The following is a 17,138-nucleotide window of genomic DNA, read 5'->3' on the forward strand; positions in this document are numbered from 1 at the left end:
CTGATAGGCGGCGCATTAAAACTCTCTCTCCTTCGAAAAAAAAAAAAAAAAAAAAAAAAAGAACGAGCGGGCTGGGTGATGCAACGTTGAGGCAATGCTGGCATAATGCAGACAGATGCGTCCTGCTCTCTCGTATCGCTGCGACAACGCCTCTGAATTATGAATGAGGCCTCCAGCACCTCCCTCAATGTAAAAAGCATTCTTCTTCTTCTTCTTGTCCTTGATGGCGGCGTTTGTCTCGCGCCTCGCTCCAAAAGCATCTTTGAGGCTTATTGGAGGGCCCTTCCTAAATCCCCTTTGTGTCTGTGGACATGCTCAAACAAAGCAGATGGCTCTTGACTGTGCGTGGAAGACAATTACCGCTCCCTTTTCAGACCACCAAGGCGGGTTTAAAGTGCTTCGCGGTCAGACGGTGGTACCTCCAAGGTCGAACCCAATTGGTTCTGTGATGCTGGTTGCAAAATAACCATTTTGGAATAAATGAAAACCTCCCGATACATGGCGGTCCATCTTTCGCGGGCCCGCTACATAGCAGATCTTTATGCAATGGGTTTCTTGTGTGTTTTTACAGGATACAGTATCGTACAGGCAAGTCCCAATTTCAAGTTGCGTGTCTTCGGTGTAGTACCACATTGTTCCACAACATGCCAAGCAGCACTGAGGTCTACTGGAAGAGATTCAGAGCGAAGAAGAAAAAAAAAAACGAGAGAGTCATAGTTGTTGTTCCCACAGAACACAGAAAATATATACCGGTAATAATGAGTATTGTTGTATGCTCTGTTTGTATGTGTTGCTGCTCTGTGTGTGTTCAAGTGGCGGTTGTTTGAAGCTTTATAATTACCGTAACATTGGTGCTAATTTCCACTAGCCTGTCAGTGGCATTTCACATTATATGTTAGCATTAAGCTAGCAGTTACTCTATGGTTTGTTTGTTTTTTTAAATCAGTTGGTTGAACTTTTCGGTGTTTAAGTATACAATGTTTAATTATCTTTTGTTTTTTTGAGTTAAAATGTGTTTAACGTGTGAGAGGGGTAAAACCAATGTTTTCGGATATGGTTTCGCTATATTGCAGATTTTCACCGATCATAGGAGAGTCTGAACGTATCCCACTGAAATGAATTCCGAAATGCATAATACCAGTCACAGATCCAAATTACAGTCGTTGGCTCACACAAACTTGGTCAATATCAGTTCCGACAGAGTCAACCAACAGGAAGGAGAATAAACCACAGGAGTTAGAAACCTACTGAAATAAAACCAGTAACAGCGTGAGTTTATGCCAAAATTGACACATAAAACAAAAGAGGTTTAATGGAAAAACAAATGTTCAACCACACCATACCGTAGCTTCATGCTAAAATATAACGTGATGGTTGAATGGAAATTAGTATAGATGTTTTGGTACTACACTATAGACACCCAACTCTAAATTTTAACTTTCAAAACTAGGGCTGCAACTAACGATTATTTTAATAATCTCTCAATTATTGTTTTCGATTAATCGATGACTTGGATTGAAAATCATCTTTTGATTTCCACCCCTTTAGTCAAAAACAGGACATTATTTCAAATTTATAGTGCAGAAAATGCACCAACACATTTTTAGGATTCTGTTTAGTCTGCAACATGTCAGAAAATGGGCAAAAATGTTTTCCAAAGTAAAAGCAGATGTTTGCAAATGTCTTAATTTGATTACACACAAAGATAATCAGTCTGCTCTCATGGAGGACTAAAGAAATCTGAGAAAATTTACTGTTGAGAGGCTGAAATTCCCAGGATTTGGACAATTTTAAATTAAGTTTTCCAAACGATAAATCGACTAGCAAAATAGTGTCGATTAATTTGATCATCAATGAGCTGTCAATTAATCAATTAACTGTTGCACCTCCAATAAAAACCCATAAATCATGATACTATAGTGGGGTTCCTCTGTAGTCGATTTCATTGATGCCAACAAAATGTCACGAGTTAATATAGTGGCTGCAGAGGTGGCGTCGTGGAAAAAAAAAAAAGACTGCTTTTTTTTTTTAATGCAGGTGGCAAAACGAGGCTGAATAATGAATGCTCGCATGCCTCTCGCAATCATCGCTGACAAGAGCCGTCTATTTATAGGCCGCTCAAACATTTCATCCTCCTCCTCACTGTTAACTTTCTCTGTTCCCCCCCCCCCCCTCCCCCTTTAATCCTCCGACTGATCTGGGCCTCCGATTACACATGCAGTCCAGTCACGGGGGAGCGTTCTCATTTCCTGCCGTTTGGTCCTCTCCAACCGAACGGCCTCCTCCTCCACTCCCCAAATTCTCTGGCCTTCCTCGGAGATGTCCCTTGTGACTCTTGAGGAGCTTTTTTTGTGTGTGAACCAGTAAGAACCAGTAAGGAAAAACAAAACAAAAAAGTGGGGGAAAAGCACATGTGGCGAGCGTGCGGAGTCCTGCAAGCATGATGATGCATGAAGTTAGATGAAAAGGTGACATGAGGTTAATATCTTCCAGGCTGGTGGGTGGGAGGTGATAGCTGTGTGTCTGCGTGTGTGCTGGGGTCAGGGACAAACTGTACATGCGAATAGGGAGCATTTCACATAAAATGTTGCCATGATAAAACACGGATTGATTGGTTTAGCTCATATATTTCAGACAATTTCAAAGAATCCAAAAATAAATGCTCAATGATAATAGAATTTGTATGCATGCATGTGAATATTTTATTTATTTATTTTTTTTCCATGTTGGGGAAATTGATCCATCCAAGTCAATTAATAGAAGTATTTGTATTATTTGTAAAAATGTATATTGCACATATATTTTATTAATACGTTATACTTTTTTATTATGTTAACAAATAGTAATAAAACTCCCATTCAGTCCAATGAAATAATTTATCTATAAATTATTTTCAGCAATTATTTATTTACCAATTTAAAAAAAAAAATCATAGTGGGGAAATTGGCTCAAGTCCATTCATAGATTTTTTTATAATTTTGTTTTAATTTTAAATCCACATTCATGTTGTTAATACATTAAATACTATTATTTTAAATATAAACATTAGCATTTTTTCTGTAAAATAAACAAAACAGTACACAGTCAATCCAACCATCCATCCATTTTCTGAGCCGCTTCTCCTCACTGGGGTCGCGGGCCTGCTGGAGCCTATCCCAGCTGTCATCGGGCAGGAGGCGGGGTACACCCTGAACTGGTTGCCAGCCAATCGCAGGGCACATAGAAACAAACAACCATTCGCACTCACAGCCACGCCTACGGGCAATTTAGAGTCTCCAATTAATGCATGTTTTTGGGATGTGGGAGGAAACCGGAGTGCCCGGAGAAAACCCACGCAGGCACGGGGAGGACATGCAAACTCCAAACAGGCAGGGCCGGGGATTGAACCCGGGTCCTCAGAACTGTGAGGCTGACGCTCTAACCAGTCGCCCACCGTGCCGCACAGTCAATCCAATAAAATCATATTTAAAAATAATCAAAAAAAGTAAAACTGGTTAAAAAAAAGGGGGGGGGGGAATCACATTATAAAAATATAATTATGAATAATACAATAATACAATACTTATGTCATGTCTTATATTAGATTATCAATTATAAGTTATCAATGGGTTAAAAAATGCTTACTCAAATAAAGATTACATTGATGACTAACTTGATCATAAGAGATCATGTGAGCCACTGAAGTATTTTACTATATTCACTACATAAATGTAGTTTACCAATATCGCTAGCCTAATAGCATTGTTGCCAAAGTCATATTTGAACATTTTCTGGAAGCAAGAAAAAATTAAAATAATTTGCAAGCACATTAGTCTGATTAATTAGTTAACAGTAAATTGAATGACTTAGGCAACTATCCTATTAATCTAACAATATGATAAGTTCTATTTTTGTGGTTGTAGGTTTCTTCTTTTTAAAGCAAAATATTAGAAACAGCTCTTTGCATGATGCAGTCATTGCACCTGATGCTTGGTGTGTACCTAATGAAGTGACCCACTCAGAGGAGAGGTACAGGACGGGACAAGCGGGGTTTAAGCGAGCGTGGCCCAGCCTACAGACTCGCTTTAGCCTCTTAAGGCCCGCTCGGGATATCCCCACCACCCCACCCCCCCTCCCAATATCAATAGTCCCGACAGAGCCATCTCCACGGGATATTCGAGTCGGCCTTATTCTTGTCGTTCCTCACACCGATGGGCGCTCCTCTCCATTGTTTTGCCAGTGGATGCCCCCTCCACCCTCCTCATCCTCAAATCTCATTGCCATGTACAAGCCGCAGATACGCTAAGCTCTAATTAAGGAAACCGCTGGACGTGTTGCTGGAGGGGGAATCTCTCCGCACAGACACAAGTACAGTATTGAAAGGCGTTTGAGCATTTATTCTGTATCTATGATTTCCATCTGAAGCTCCATGGTACTAGTACACTCTTTGTCCTGACTAGTAAGACCATTCCGAATCTTTGTTTGCCAAGTATGTCAAAAACACACAATTTGTCTCCGGTAGTTGGAGCCGCTCCAGTACGACGACAGACAGTGAATACTTTTGAGACATAAAAAAACAGCCACTGAGCAATAATGTGGTAATGCCGATACAATATATTTATTTATTTAGATAATTGTACAAATGATGCCAAGTCCTCTAGCAATTTAGAGCGGTTTGAAATGACTAATAGATCAATTGCCTGGTGCAGTGACCATTATGCAAATGGCGCAGAGGGTTCAAGAAATCATGCGGTTTCAAGTGACTAGTAGTGCGATAATCTGGAACAATGTCAATTGTGCAAATGGTGCAGATACTTCTCAACCAGTATTGGTCAACAAGGGATATGCAAATAGTCACACTTTTTCCCAATTGAAATGCATTCATCAATGAGAGTTGGGGGGGGGGGGTGCTGACATACATTTTTTCTGATCAAAATACAACCTGCCATAGTGGCTAGCGGGAGTGGCGGTGATACCCACGTCAGCTGAAATTCACCCGCATTTGGCCGGTTGGCTGGTGTTAATGTCAAGCCCTGCCTACTAGTATGTCACAGTTGTGCTACTAGTGAGGACAAAGCATACTAATACATTGACCTCAAGCTACATATCAAATAAATGCTCAAATGGCTTTCCGTACACACTGACAAGTGACAGCTTTACAAGTTTACTGCATGTGCACAAGTATGGGCATGCAGTACCGTGCTTTTGACCACAGTGAACACAGTAACACCTCGGCTCAGTGCAAGTTGCCGAGCTTTCCCCCCCGAGACCCGCCTCATGAGCGCTGAGGTTATTTCCTGTAGCTCAAGAGCTGACTTCCCGTTCAAGTTTGCGCGCAGGAGTGTCAGCACGCAAAAAAAATCTGAGCTTCGAACGTTGACTGTAAAGCTAAAAATGGCCAAATGTAATCTTGTTATATTGTTCTTAACTGCACATTGTTAATATTGTTCTTAACTGCACATTGCTCTAGTGGTTAGCACATCTGCCTCACAGTCAAAAGGCTCTGCGTTTGAATTTTAGCTCAGGTCTTCCGGTGTCGATTTTGCACCTTCTCCACATGCTTGCGTGGATTTTCTGCTCCTTCTAGAGTACAGTTCAGTTGTATTTAACTTTTTTGTGCTATAGATTTGCATTTAAAAACTGTCATTATTGAACTCCATTTTTTAAAACTACATTCAAGCACATTGTGAATGATCTACCCATTTTTTTTTTTTAAAAGTGTGTGCACGTTCATGTGAAAGTTACTTTTCCCCCCAAGTTTTTTAAACCTACGTAGATTTGTTAGAAAATAATGCTTTCCAAGGTTTTTATGTGCTTTTTTTGTTGTTGTTGATGAAAGATCTGGAGTCTTTTTTTCACGCAGTTTGTAGTAAATCTAGTCACACCAACTGCGTAACATAAATGTGATTATATTTAATCATTTGCAATTCATGAGCGCCTTCTTACTTCCTCGTCGTGCAAAACATAATGCTGCCCTCTAGTGTTTAATTGTGGAGTGGCATGAAAAAAAAAAATTCCACCCGTTATTTGAATGAAGTGAATAAAGAAAGATTTAAAAAAAAACTAATACAACTGTAAATGACAATAAAAAATAATATACCCAATAAAAATATTATATTATTTAAGAAATATGCTTATTTCTGTTCTATGTTTTGTTTTTCTGATAAGCTTGTTTAATTTAATTCATTTCATTGCACTAATCATGGATTATTTTTATTTTTTATTTTTTGGTTGGGTTTTGTGGGGTTTCCCATAACATGATTGTGTAATTTGGCAGCCAAAATTGTTTCCCAACAAATATATCATTTTTGGGGGGATTTTCGAATAGTCCATAATTTGTCTTCAAACTACAGACTAACACGTATGATCGGGTTTACTAAATATACATTCGAAAAATGTCCACAATCGTTGTTTATCATTCACTAAAGACGTAATCGTAATACAGTACACATCTGAGTTGTGCGCATGCGTGGAAGAACTTGTCAGCCCCATAACTAGTTTCATTTTAAGTGCATTAACATGAAGGCGTCGTCTTGTTCTTGTACGTTTCTTACGTGTTTTTTCATCCTTCTATTGTTCGACTCCTATTCGACTCTGTAAGTAAAAGTGTAATCGGCTTCAAAATGCGCTCTTTTAGTGTTTGTACGTGATAAGTGTAATCGTGTCGCTGTTCGTTTTTTTGTGAGTTGTCTTAGTCTTAGTTAAGCTAACTCGAGTTGACTTGATAAGTGTACGAATCCAAACGAAGGTTTAACCCGGGGCCACATTAGTTGGTGAAGCTCTTTTATAGGAAGCACAGCTTCGTTTTATGTTTTATTGAGGCAAATGACACGTGCTTGCTTTCACTTTGTTCTTGGAAAGGGGCGTCCGGGCATCTTTGCTTCTTCGGTCCCCAAAAAAAAGAGAAGCCCAACAATGTCCCGACGGACTGTACCATCATGGCACAATCGCCTGTTGCCTGTGTGCCATAGGTGAGCAAACTACTACACCATTTTTTATTTTATTTTATTTTTTGCAAACGTTACACTTTGAAACGGGGTAAATTATGCAAAAGAGACATTTTAATTGCTTGTACAGTGTTCCCGCGGTGTATTGTATTGTGTATTTCTTTCCCCCCTCTACATTCATATCGTGAGATTTTGAGTGTATGCTGTTTTTTTTTTTTTTGGGTAAAATAAACGCTTCCTACCGTAAAACATTAAAACTGGTTTAAAAAAGAAATCATTCATCACATATTAATTACAAGGGGTAAAATGTACATGGTGAACAGTACTACTCTGTATTATTGCATGTTTAAGCGTTTAAAATGTTTTTAAGAGTATAGAAAGTGTTTGTAAGAGGATGGTAGTGGTTAATAGGTGGGTGGAAAAGTTGCTAAGGTGGCAACCATCGCCATGGTAACAAACAAACATTTGCACGAGACAGAACCGCCCCCCCAAAACTGAGAGTATGACAAGTGGGCATTCAATTTGTCATCCTTTGTGTATTTTAACCGAAGAATGTGAGAGACCTTTTATCAAGGAACTGTTTTAAAATGTGAACAAAATAGCATAATATGTCTCCTTTGTGTTAACCACTAACAATTTTTCAAACATCCCTCAATCATTATGATGCCACTTGACGGGGCCATACTGGAGCAAATGGTTTCTCCCGTCTGTGCACTCCCCTACAGGTCAGCGTCTGGAGCAACATTGCCTTGCTGGTAGTCCAGATAAAACGGAATGTGATCAGTGTGAGTCGGGCACATACAACAGCCACCCAAACCAGGACAGAAACTGCCAACGCTGCACATCCTGCTCACACACCAATGGTACATTTCATTTTAATATACTTTAAAAAATAATAATAAATAATAAATGTTTTGTTTTTTTTGTTTTTTTTGTTGTTGTTTTTTTTAAGTCTATCATTGTATTGTTATAGTCCATCAGTTATTCATATTGCAGTTAGGTATTATTTTGTTATATTGTATATTTTAAGGCACATGGATGTACTCAGACTCTACAATACACAGTATTTTCTATGCATTTTATGCAATATATATATATATATATATATATATATATATATCTACAGGGCAAAAAGGGTTCATCAGTTAGTACAGGTTATATCTTTCAACAGTAGAAATTTTTTACAATATTTTTTAATACCTATATGCATCACAAGATACTGAATAGGATGATATTTAATGCAAAATATATACAGTATAGATCTAATAATATATATATATTTTAATATAAATGAACAATAATTAAATATAACTTATCATTTGTAATTAAATTAAAATTATTCTCTATTACAAATGGTAATCGGAATAATCTCAAGCAAATTCTAAGCCTCCCATCTCTGGAGATGAAGCCGCTCATATTTCTTTATGATTTTGCAAAGAAATATGAATCGCTGCTTTTAATTAATCTCGCTGGGGATTCAAAACCTTTGGATTTCAGGCTGATGTAGTGACATGTTCCTATTTAAATGTATTCTGCAACTGCAGCAAGTTGCTCTAGCTTCACATTAAATCAATTTATACTTCCCTTGTAGCCAATCTGGAGGTGGAGACGCTCTGTACTGTAGCCAGAGACACCAAATGCCGGTGCAAAACCCACCACTATTGCATTAGTGCCAATGATCAAGACTGTAAACTTTGCAGTCCTTGTACAGAGTGAGTTGATCATCACACACAGTATATACTGTAAGATAACATTAGTATCCCCTGTCCAAGATTACATCTGTTTTGTTTTTGGGATGGCAGATGCGGTATGGAAGGCATCAAAGTAGCCTGCACAGCCACCAATGACACAGTGTGCAATGCTCAATTAGAAAGTAAGGTTTGAAATATTTTCATTGTCATGAAATTGTATCTTAATGTCATAAAATATAATCTCTTAATGGTTTTGTTTTAGGGAGAAATCATGTATGTACTGGAGTTGCCGTAGCTTGTGTGTTGTTCGTTATAATTTTAGTTGTTTTAAGATACCAGAGGAACAGGAAACAGCGTGAGTATTCCTAGTAGCGTACAGCTAGTGTAATAGAAAGTTGTGTTTTCTCGTCTTAATAATGGCATATCTCGGTTTTGGATGATTTGACTGATCAGGACGGAGCAACCGACAGAGCTCCAACAATCCAACAACATTTGAGGTGGTAAGTACTTATGCAACGGTCTGTGATGAATGCAAATTTGTGCTGCATGTCAAGACAGTAGGAGTGGCTCTAAAACGGATCCCTGGGGAATTTCGGCATGTTGCATTTTAATGAGCTTGGAGGTAAAGCTATGACTTGAAGATTCTAAATTGCACTTAGGTTTGAATGGGAGTGTGAATGGTTGTTTGTTTATGTGTGCCCTGCGATTGGCTGGCGTCCAGTTTGGGTGTACCCCGCCTCTCGCCAGAAGATTGCTGGGATAGGCTCCAGCACGCCTGCGACCCTAGTGTGGATAAGCGGATCGGAAGATGAATGAATAAATGATCTCTTCTGCTTGTCAGGCAAATGCTTTAATCACTGTAGCAAGTTAATTGGTGAAATAAAAACCTATGCTAGTTGGATGCGACTTAACAGTCATGTGCTCAATTCATGTACTGTATTGTTCCGATTTGTATGTGCTATTGCTGCGAGCTCCCGTTTCTGTATGAAGTACAGGTTGGTCGGCCGCCGCGAACACTCGCTGTGCTTGTCAGCACGATTGTAACCGCTTTGATATTTCATTCCGGCAATACGGACCACCTTTATTGACTCTCTTTTGTACTTTTCTGTCCCAGGAGATGCAGTCAATTAGCCGTAAGTACCATTATTTGCGTACCAACCTATCTACTGACTTTCTTACCTACCGATCAACCTCAATCACCACGCACCTACCTACGATACGTACAAATTATTTAGTTAATCGATCGGTGTTAGTTACTTTAAACCTCAGGCGCCACTCATGATTACAAAACATGTTTCCTTTTTTTTTTTGTATAGTCTCATTTATTTCCGTAAAGGCACACTACATATGAGATTTTGTTACTCGGAGCGCAAAGGCCCTTGTAAGACCTCATTCCTACATATTTAAATAACATCTTCAAGCTTTGAATGGTTTTGTTAGATGGAGAAATACCAAAACTCACATTTCATTTTTATTCTCTCTCCCTGCTACTTCCTGACATTAAACATCAGAAGATGTGAAGAGAAAATACAATTGTAATTTTCTCATCTTTGACTTTAGTTCCAGACACTGACCCTATTCGGCACCTGCCCGCTGTCGCAGAAGTGCTTGGGTGGACGACTATGGCCAACGTGGCAAGACGGAGCGGGATGAGCCCGATCGTTATTGACAGCTGCGAACTGGACTATCCGCGCAACAGTCAGGAACAGACGCTGCAGCTCCTGAGGAAGTGGGTGGAGGAGCAGGGCATGGACGCCATGAAAAAGTTGATACAAACCCTGACCAATATCAAGCAGAATTACACAGCACAGAGGGTTTTGGCTGTTTTATCCAATGTTTAAATTTGTGTGAATTTAGCCAGTATATTTTTTTCTCAATGTTGTTTTACAATATAGGAAATGTTTGACCTAAGAACTCAGCCGATGGAGAAAGCCACCTTTTATGTGCAATCTACGTGAATTAAGTAGCAGAACAATATGGGTCGAATTGTTTACATGGGGTATCTTTGTGTGTGTTCTTAAAATATATACGTCTCTTTCAGCACTTGAACTTTCAAAATGACCTAAAAGTTGTCCCTCGCCATAACACAGTTCACTTTCCGCGGTCTCGCAGTATCGCAGATTTTTAAATTGGAGGTAATGTTTTTAATTTTCTATCTGAGATTTTTGGCTATAACCAAGGATTTTGCAGTGATCATTTTTGCACACGGACTGTAACTGTGGAATGTATGAGCCGGGAATAAAAAATGTGTAAAAGACAAGAGAATTTCCAGCATTTGGGATCATTTCACACTTTAAAAAAAATAAAAAGTACAATGATTGATATTATGCTAAATTAATTTCTATGCAATAAAATAATCAATGGGATGATGGTAGAAGAATCGATTCTAAAAATATTAGCCTCAGCCATCCTAGGAAGTGTTTATAAGAGTATGGCAGAGGTTAATAAGAGTGTGGGGAGAGTCTTAAAGCTTTAAACTATGTTTAAAAAAAACCTCACTATACTATTCCTCTATGTTTCAGGAAAGATGATTTACAAAAATGTTCTAAACAAATTTCAATAACAACATTATTTATAATAGAATTATGAGGAAATAATCATAAATTCAAGAAAATGAGCACAGACGTGGGAACCAATTAGAAAGAGAAAACTGGTACTGTACAGTGCTTTGCTTATTTTCGTTTTTAATGGATGGATGAATTGTTTTTTATTTTGTTATTTTTGTGTCGTTTTTAATGTCGACGATATGATTGACGCATGCGCAGTATGGCTTGACGGCAGTTGTGGTTCCTCCTCTTGGGCGTGACTTCCGCGTTTGGGTGGCGCGCTCGTACAGGAAATGTCAGAGAAAAGCAGCAGCCTGAGCCTCGGAAGCCCCCCGACTCCGAAAAACATCTCAGAGAGCCAAGCCGACGACCACGTTAAAAGTTCCCCATCATGATACCGAGCACATATCGCGTTAAAGGTAAGCCCTGACTGATTTACGATACGTGACTACATAAAACTTCCGGTAAATTTGGTTGAAGGCGCGAGGGGATATAACAACTTGGTCTTTACCTGTTTTTTTTTTTTCAAAGATTATTATCTTTACAATACCTCCACACATCAAGAATAGTCCGCGCAATATGTTTATTGCTGTTGTAAGCAGCACCGGAGTGCAACGTGACTCATGTGCCCCACGTCGTAGTACCGTGGCCGCGTTTCCGTATTTTGTTGCCCGGACAACAGAGGAGAAGTCGCCGCCTTGGCACACTCACTCGCCTTCAGAGGACGTTTTTTTTTTTTTTTTAATGTAAATAATGTCGTTTTTTTTCCCCCACCACAAAACCTGAGCTCATGATTATATTTTAGGCATTTAACGAGAGAGAAAAAAAAGGTTAGACTCTCGAAAGTTTACCATGACATAAGCCAGTGATTGTCAAACGTTTTACACCAAGTGCCACCTCCAAAAATACCTAGCTAACGCCATCATGACAAACATTCAAATATAGTAATGTGGCATAAGTGTCCATTAAAAAAAAAAAAGGCAGACGTGTTTTATATGGGTGTATGCGACTGTAACATTATTTATAATTTGACAAAAATTGAATAATTAAAAAAAAAACGTTACTTAAATAATGACTCAATTAAAATGTATTGCACATAAAAGTTGAATAAAACTGTACTAAAATGTTTAAAAACAAACAACTCATAATGATTAGACATTATATACTGTACTTCAAAGTTAAATACAACTGAACTGTATTCTGTACCATATATATATATATATATATATATATGTGTGTGTGTGTGTATAATACTTGAAAAGTATATATATAAAAAAAAGTACTGTACTTGATTTAAAAAAAAAAGTTTAATGCATAATATTTGGATTGTTGGGCATATTTTAAATGAGTGATTCTTTCGTATAGCATTAGGGAGAGCCCATACTCGAGGTTGATTGACAAGCTAGTTGCACGTCATACTCCTGTCCTGTGTCCAGCCTAATGCTGCAGTAGTTCTTTGAGAAGTGAAATTAACCATGTAACAACCAATACAACAAAGTTAGCATTTTATGTTTCCTTTAGATTCAAGATGTTTCTTGTCATATGCACAGTAAAATCACAAAGGTAGCACTGAGCAATAAAAATTCTTAAGGCAGTTCCAACAAAAATTACATGTATATTTTTTAGGATATGAGCCTCTTCCAAATGGTTGATGTCACTTGATGGTGGGAAGAAGCAAAAAAACATAATGGAAAAAAAAGGAAGACAATTTTTTTTTTAAAAAGAACTACACACCTCAAAGGTTTGAATTGACAGTATTTTGTATTTTTTGGTATCATTTCTCATTTCTGTTGTTGTTCAATGCTTTGAATATTTGTCTAAAAATTTCTCTTTCCATCTCATCTGTTTATTTCCATTTTCCAACAATAACAACGCATGCCATAAATGATAAATCATTCCTTCCGAAACATGATTACGATTGCAGATTATTTGCTTTTCTTATTGTGGTCTACTGATGCGCCAGGCGGGTAGTTAAAGGGTTAAACGAATTGCATTCTGTTAATCTCAGTTGCATAGCCAGTGGAGGTGGCAAAAGTACTAATAATGATATGAATATCTATATATTTAGTGATAATTTGAAGAGTGATATTTTCATTTAGCTCGTGTTTAACTAAGCCGTCTTGTGTAAGTCACAGGGAGGTTTCTGCACCATTACTGTTGTAATTTCCACAGAGAAAAGGCGGTTTCCTTTATACTGTATCAATAATTCCGTCATCGTAGGCCGTCCCGTGGTGCCTCGCCAGAGTTAAGTGCAGCAAAGCGATGCAAGGCCCTTATGTAACTTCCTCTTGCAATGTTTATCGTTTTTTTTGTTCCTCACAGTTTGTGATGTACAATACTATGAACTGCATTTGGACATTCTCCAGAAAGTCTTTTTTGGGGAAAATGATTGCAGGCTTGCTGCAAACAAGAAAAGGTTATCAACAAAAACAACAACAACAACAACAACAAAAGGATAATGTTCAGTCTTCCTTCCTCTCCTGTGTTAGTGCGTCACACCGCCTGCCGCTGCTGAATTTAGTCTGCTTCCCTCCGATGGGTGGAGTCCTTTATACAAACAGCTGGATAGTTTTCCTGTTATAACGGCGCCCACCGGCTACTTTATTAAGAGCATATTTGGCATTTACAAAGAACATAATGCACCGTTTTGACAGTAAGCATCAGTTGGAGATTGCAGTGATGTAGACAAGTGAACTGTTGAACGAAGGCAGTGCCCTCTATAAACTAATCACCTGACCTACCGCATGTCCACCAAGAATGGAGACATTTGGAAAAATTCATTCCCCCTGGAAAGTATTGGAACAGCGAGGCCAACTTTATTCTCTCTCTATACTAAAACATTTGGGTTTGACATCGTACCTGGAAAAAAAAAAAGATAGAAGTACAATTAAAACAGCGTACAGTGCAAGAAATATCATTTAAAAGACTTAAAAGTGAAAAAGTCTTATCATTTGAAGACTCTAAATTGTCCGTAGGTATGAATGTGAGTGCTCATGGCTTTGTTTATTTATGCCCTGTGATCGGCTGGCAACCAGTTGAGGGTGTACCCCCTCCTCCTGCCCGTAATTATCTGGGCGAGGCTCTAGCACGCCTGCGACCCTCGTGAGGAGAAGCGGTGTAGAAAATGGATGAATGGGCTCGATGTGTTTTGTTGTTACACTAATAGGCGGGAATTTCCACCTTCCCAGGTTGCTGATCTGTAAATGTTGATACACATTGAAACGACTAAGTAAAAATGAAGTTCAACCTAAAAAAAAAATCAGCATTCGGGGCACTCGTAATTCAAGCTGCCACTGTATATGATCGCGGGATGTTGTGTTTTGCTAACATCCCACTTTGCAGGGTTCTGTGTAAACGGTAATTCCGGGTAAACGCTAGGTTTTCTGTCATGGCTCTAATGCGTACATTTTGCGGGATCTCTATGTGAAAAATACAACACGCGTGTTTTGCTAATTTGCATTTTAGTGAAGCTACTTTATTTTATGTTACAGGAAGTGATATGCAGCTGCAGGGTCTCTTGAGCGGTGCTTAGATGCAGTTACCAGAAACAAGCCGAAGATGCAGGGAGCCATCTCAAGGGTGTGTATGGTCGTCGCCGCCGCCATTTTGAACCACCCCTCGCTCTTTCCGCAAGAGAACGCCACCGTCGCAGAGCAGGATGAGGACCTGATGGCACGCATGCGAGAGCACGCGGAGAGGCTGGAAAGGGAGCGGGCCAAGCTGGAGGCGGAGCTCTCCCAGGCGGACGCGAAGGAGGATGAGGGCGGCGGCTGGGAGGAAGGTTACAGCTGGTACTTTTGGGGCACCGTGTCCTTTGTGGTGTTCTTCGCCATTGAGATGTGCAGGGCGGACATGGCGGAGTCGAACACGAGGGCGCTTGACGACGACGAGGCGCTTCCTACCAGCGCAATGGTACTAGATAAGGACGTCCTGAGCCACTTCTGCGACAAATGCACCTACAGCTCGTCTTACGACACCGGGAGGGTGAGGGAGTTCGTGGAGGGTCTTGCCGACGACCTCCTGGAATCCCTCAGGAGCGTCTCCAACCGAGAGGCCGACATGGAGGTCGGGGACTTTGTCGGGATCGGAAGCATGTTCGAGTGTTGGCAGATGCGCAAGCCTCCAACGTGCGACCTCGTGGTGCCTTTATCCCCTCCAGAGCCGCTGGAGTTCCAGGTCAGCCTGTGGTGTGAGCCATCCAGCGACACGCCACCTGACAGGCAAGGCTGTGGCACCGTCCAGGTGAGCAGGTTCGGGGACCACGAGGGCGGGTGCCTGTGCGGTTCTGCCAACCTGGGAGAGGACATGTTGTGCCTGCTACACTGTAAAACCGACGCAGTGCAGGTCGTAGACCGCAGTCTTGATGAGCTGCTCTGCTCCAAAAGAACGCCGCTCTTGACCAAGGATCGAGTCATGAAGTGGTTTCAGTTGTCCCTTACCAAAGCTTGGGGGCGCATCTCCCACAAGTATGACTTCGAGGTCACGTTTCGCAGCCTGGACGCGGCGGGCGCCCTGAAGGTCCGATTCCCTTCGGGGAAATCCGTTATGGTGAACATCATACCGGCGGTCCAGCTGGTGGACACTGACGCTTATTTGGTCTCTCACTTCCCCTCGGACTGCGGCGGAACTCCGGACCCCTTCTGGCCTCTCTCGCTGGCCGTCTACGAGAAGAATCTACTGAAACACGTCACCAAACTCCTACCTCGACATTCCTGCCATCTGCACTGCCTTCAGGTGGTCATCTTCCTACACAGGAAGCAGACGACCCTCACGGGGGGAAACGCTTTGACCGACTACCACTGGAAGACGGTCCTTTTGCACCTGTTGCTGCTCAACAAACCGTCAGCGTGGACCGCCGACAGAACCGAGTGCCGCCTGCGGGAGGTGCTCGGGTTCATGCACGGCAGCCTCCGGGAGAAGAGACTCCATCACGTCCTTATCGGGAACGACAGAGCCCCACGAGAGATCCAGCTTCCAGAGACGATCCGTAAAGCAGAGCCGGTCAATCTGTTCCGGGGTTTGGTGTTGGGGAGGGATGTTTACGCGGCGACGGTGCGCCACCTCCAGGAGATGTTGAGGAATGCAGCCGCGCTTTTACAAGAGTACACTCCGCTTTCATCATCTGGTGGAGGCTTGGATTACTAGAAAGACTTTAACAAGATGGTAGACTTGAGGCACTTATTATTACTTTTCTATTTATGGGGCATAGTATGATGCGCAGTGCTGTAGCCACACCGTATGGACAAAAGTCTTTGGCCCCTCCTCTTAATGACTCATAAGAATGTTGAATCCCAACTTTTTCCTGATTCTTGAACCACCTGCAGTCCAAACGTGCCTCCAAGAAGTCTGGAATCAGATACCCTATTGGCACACACCTTCTAATTAAACTATGGGGTTTGGGTAGACACCTTTGTTTCCCCTGAATCTTCTTTCTTGAACAATTCTGTGCTTCCAACTTGGTGGAAACCATTTGGGGAAGGCCCTTTTCTGGTCCAGTGCCCATGACGCGGACCATGAAGGTGTTCTCTGTTGCGTTTGGTGTGGTTGAACACCACCCAACACTTCTGGGCTGAACTAGAACGGGGATTGTGTGCCAGCGGGCCCTCTTTCAGACCCCACATACTTCCCTTCCAATTTTCATTTCCCATATGGCCAAGTGTCCTCATATTATTGTCCATATAGTGTGCTATTCAGTAAAAGATGTGCATCTTAAACTATCTGAGATGTGTATTGTATACTCCACTGTATGGGAGCCCATTGGTATTGCTTCTGACAGTCACGTGGTGTCATTGTGATGCCGCAAGTATTAAGTAACTTTTGCAAAACAACACTTAATTGAAAACAAATGGGGATAGGAATCCAAACTACCTCATTTTGATGGCAGCTATTGCAGTTTGATGTCAAATTCATATTCAACCAATAAAATAGTCTTGTCTGTTAGACAACTTTTTTTTATTTTTTATTTTTTTTTTATA

At 40.7% G+C, this 17,138-nt stretch overlaps 2 protein-coding genes across 3 annotated transcripts; both read left to right on the top strand.

The window, feature by feature from the left end:
- Positions 1-6,424: 6,424 nt before the first annotated feature.
- Positions 6,425-10,882, top strand: LOC133409656 (tumor necrosis factor receptor superfamily member 6-like). 2 transcript variants are annotated; one of them, XM_061689978.1, is made up of 9 exons: positions 6,425-6,575; positions 6,841-6,950; positions 7,652-7,789; positions 8,518-8,638; positions 8,729-8,799; positions 8,880-8,972; positions 9,071-9,117; positions 9,732-9,750; positions 10,178-10,882. In XM_061689978.1, exons 1-9 carry the CDS (start codon positions 6,499-6,501, stop codon positions 10,456-10,458), a joined length of 957 nt encoding a protein of 318 aa, XP_061545962.1. In that variant the 5' UTR covers positions 6,425-6,498; the 3' UTR covers positions 10,459-10,882. The 2 variants fall into 2 exon arrangements, with proteins under 2 accessions (XP_061545962.1, XP_061545963.1); XM_061689979.1 differs by lacking the exon at positions 8,880-8,972 and having other exon boundaries at positions 6,429-6,575.
- Positions 10,883-11,446: 564 nt separating this feature from the next.
- On the top strand, positions 11,447-17,134 carry itprip (inositol 1,4,5-trisphosphate receptor interacting protein). The gene is made up of 2 exons (XM_061689415.1): positions 11,447-11,582; positions 14,655-17,134. The coding sequence occupies exon 2, from the start codon at positions 14,722-14,724 to the stop codon at positions 16,306-16,308; it is 1,587 nt and encodes a 528-aa protein (XP_061545399.1). The 5' UTR covers positions 11,447-11,582; positions 14,655-14,721; the 3' UTR covers positions 16,309-17,134.
- The last annotated feature ends 4 nt before the right edge of the window (positions 17,135-17,138 follow it).

This window comes from Phycodurus eques, chromosome 11, assembly GCF_024500275.1.
Source record: "Phycodurus eques isolate BA_2022a chromosome 11, UOR_Pequ_1.1, whole genome shotgun sequence".
NCBI lineage: Eukaryota > Metazoa > Chordata > Actinopteri > Syngnathiformes > Syngnathidae > Phycodurus > Phycodurus eques.

What these genes read in the sequence shown, in the direction of transcription:
- LOC133409656 (XM_061689978.1), top strand. Translation starts at nt 6,499, where the DNA reads ATGAAGGCGTCGTCTTGTTCTTGTACGTTTCTTACGTGTTTTTTCATC. An exon ending in CTTTGCAGTCCTTGTACAGA is followed by an intron (nt 8,639 to 8,728) that starts GTGAGTTGATCA and finishes TTGGGATGGCAG; the next exon opens with ATGCGGTATGGAAGGCATCA. An exon ending in GTGCAATGCTCAATTAGAAA is followed by an intron (nt 8,800 to 8,879) that starts GTAAGGTTTGAA and finishes GTTTTGTTTTAG; the next exon opens with GGAGAAATCATGTATGTACT.
- itprip (XM_061689415.1), top strand. Translation starts at nt 14,722, where the DNA reads ATGCAGGGAGCCATCTCAAGGGTGTGTATGGTCGTCGCCGCCGCCATT.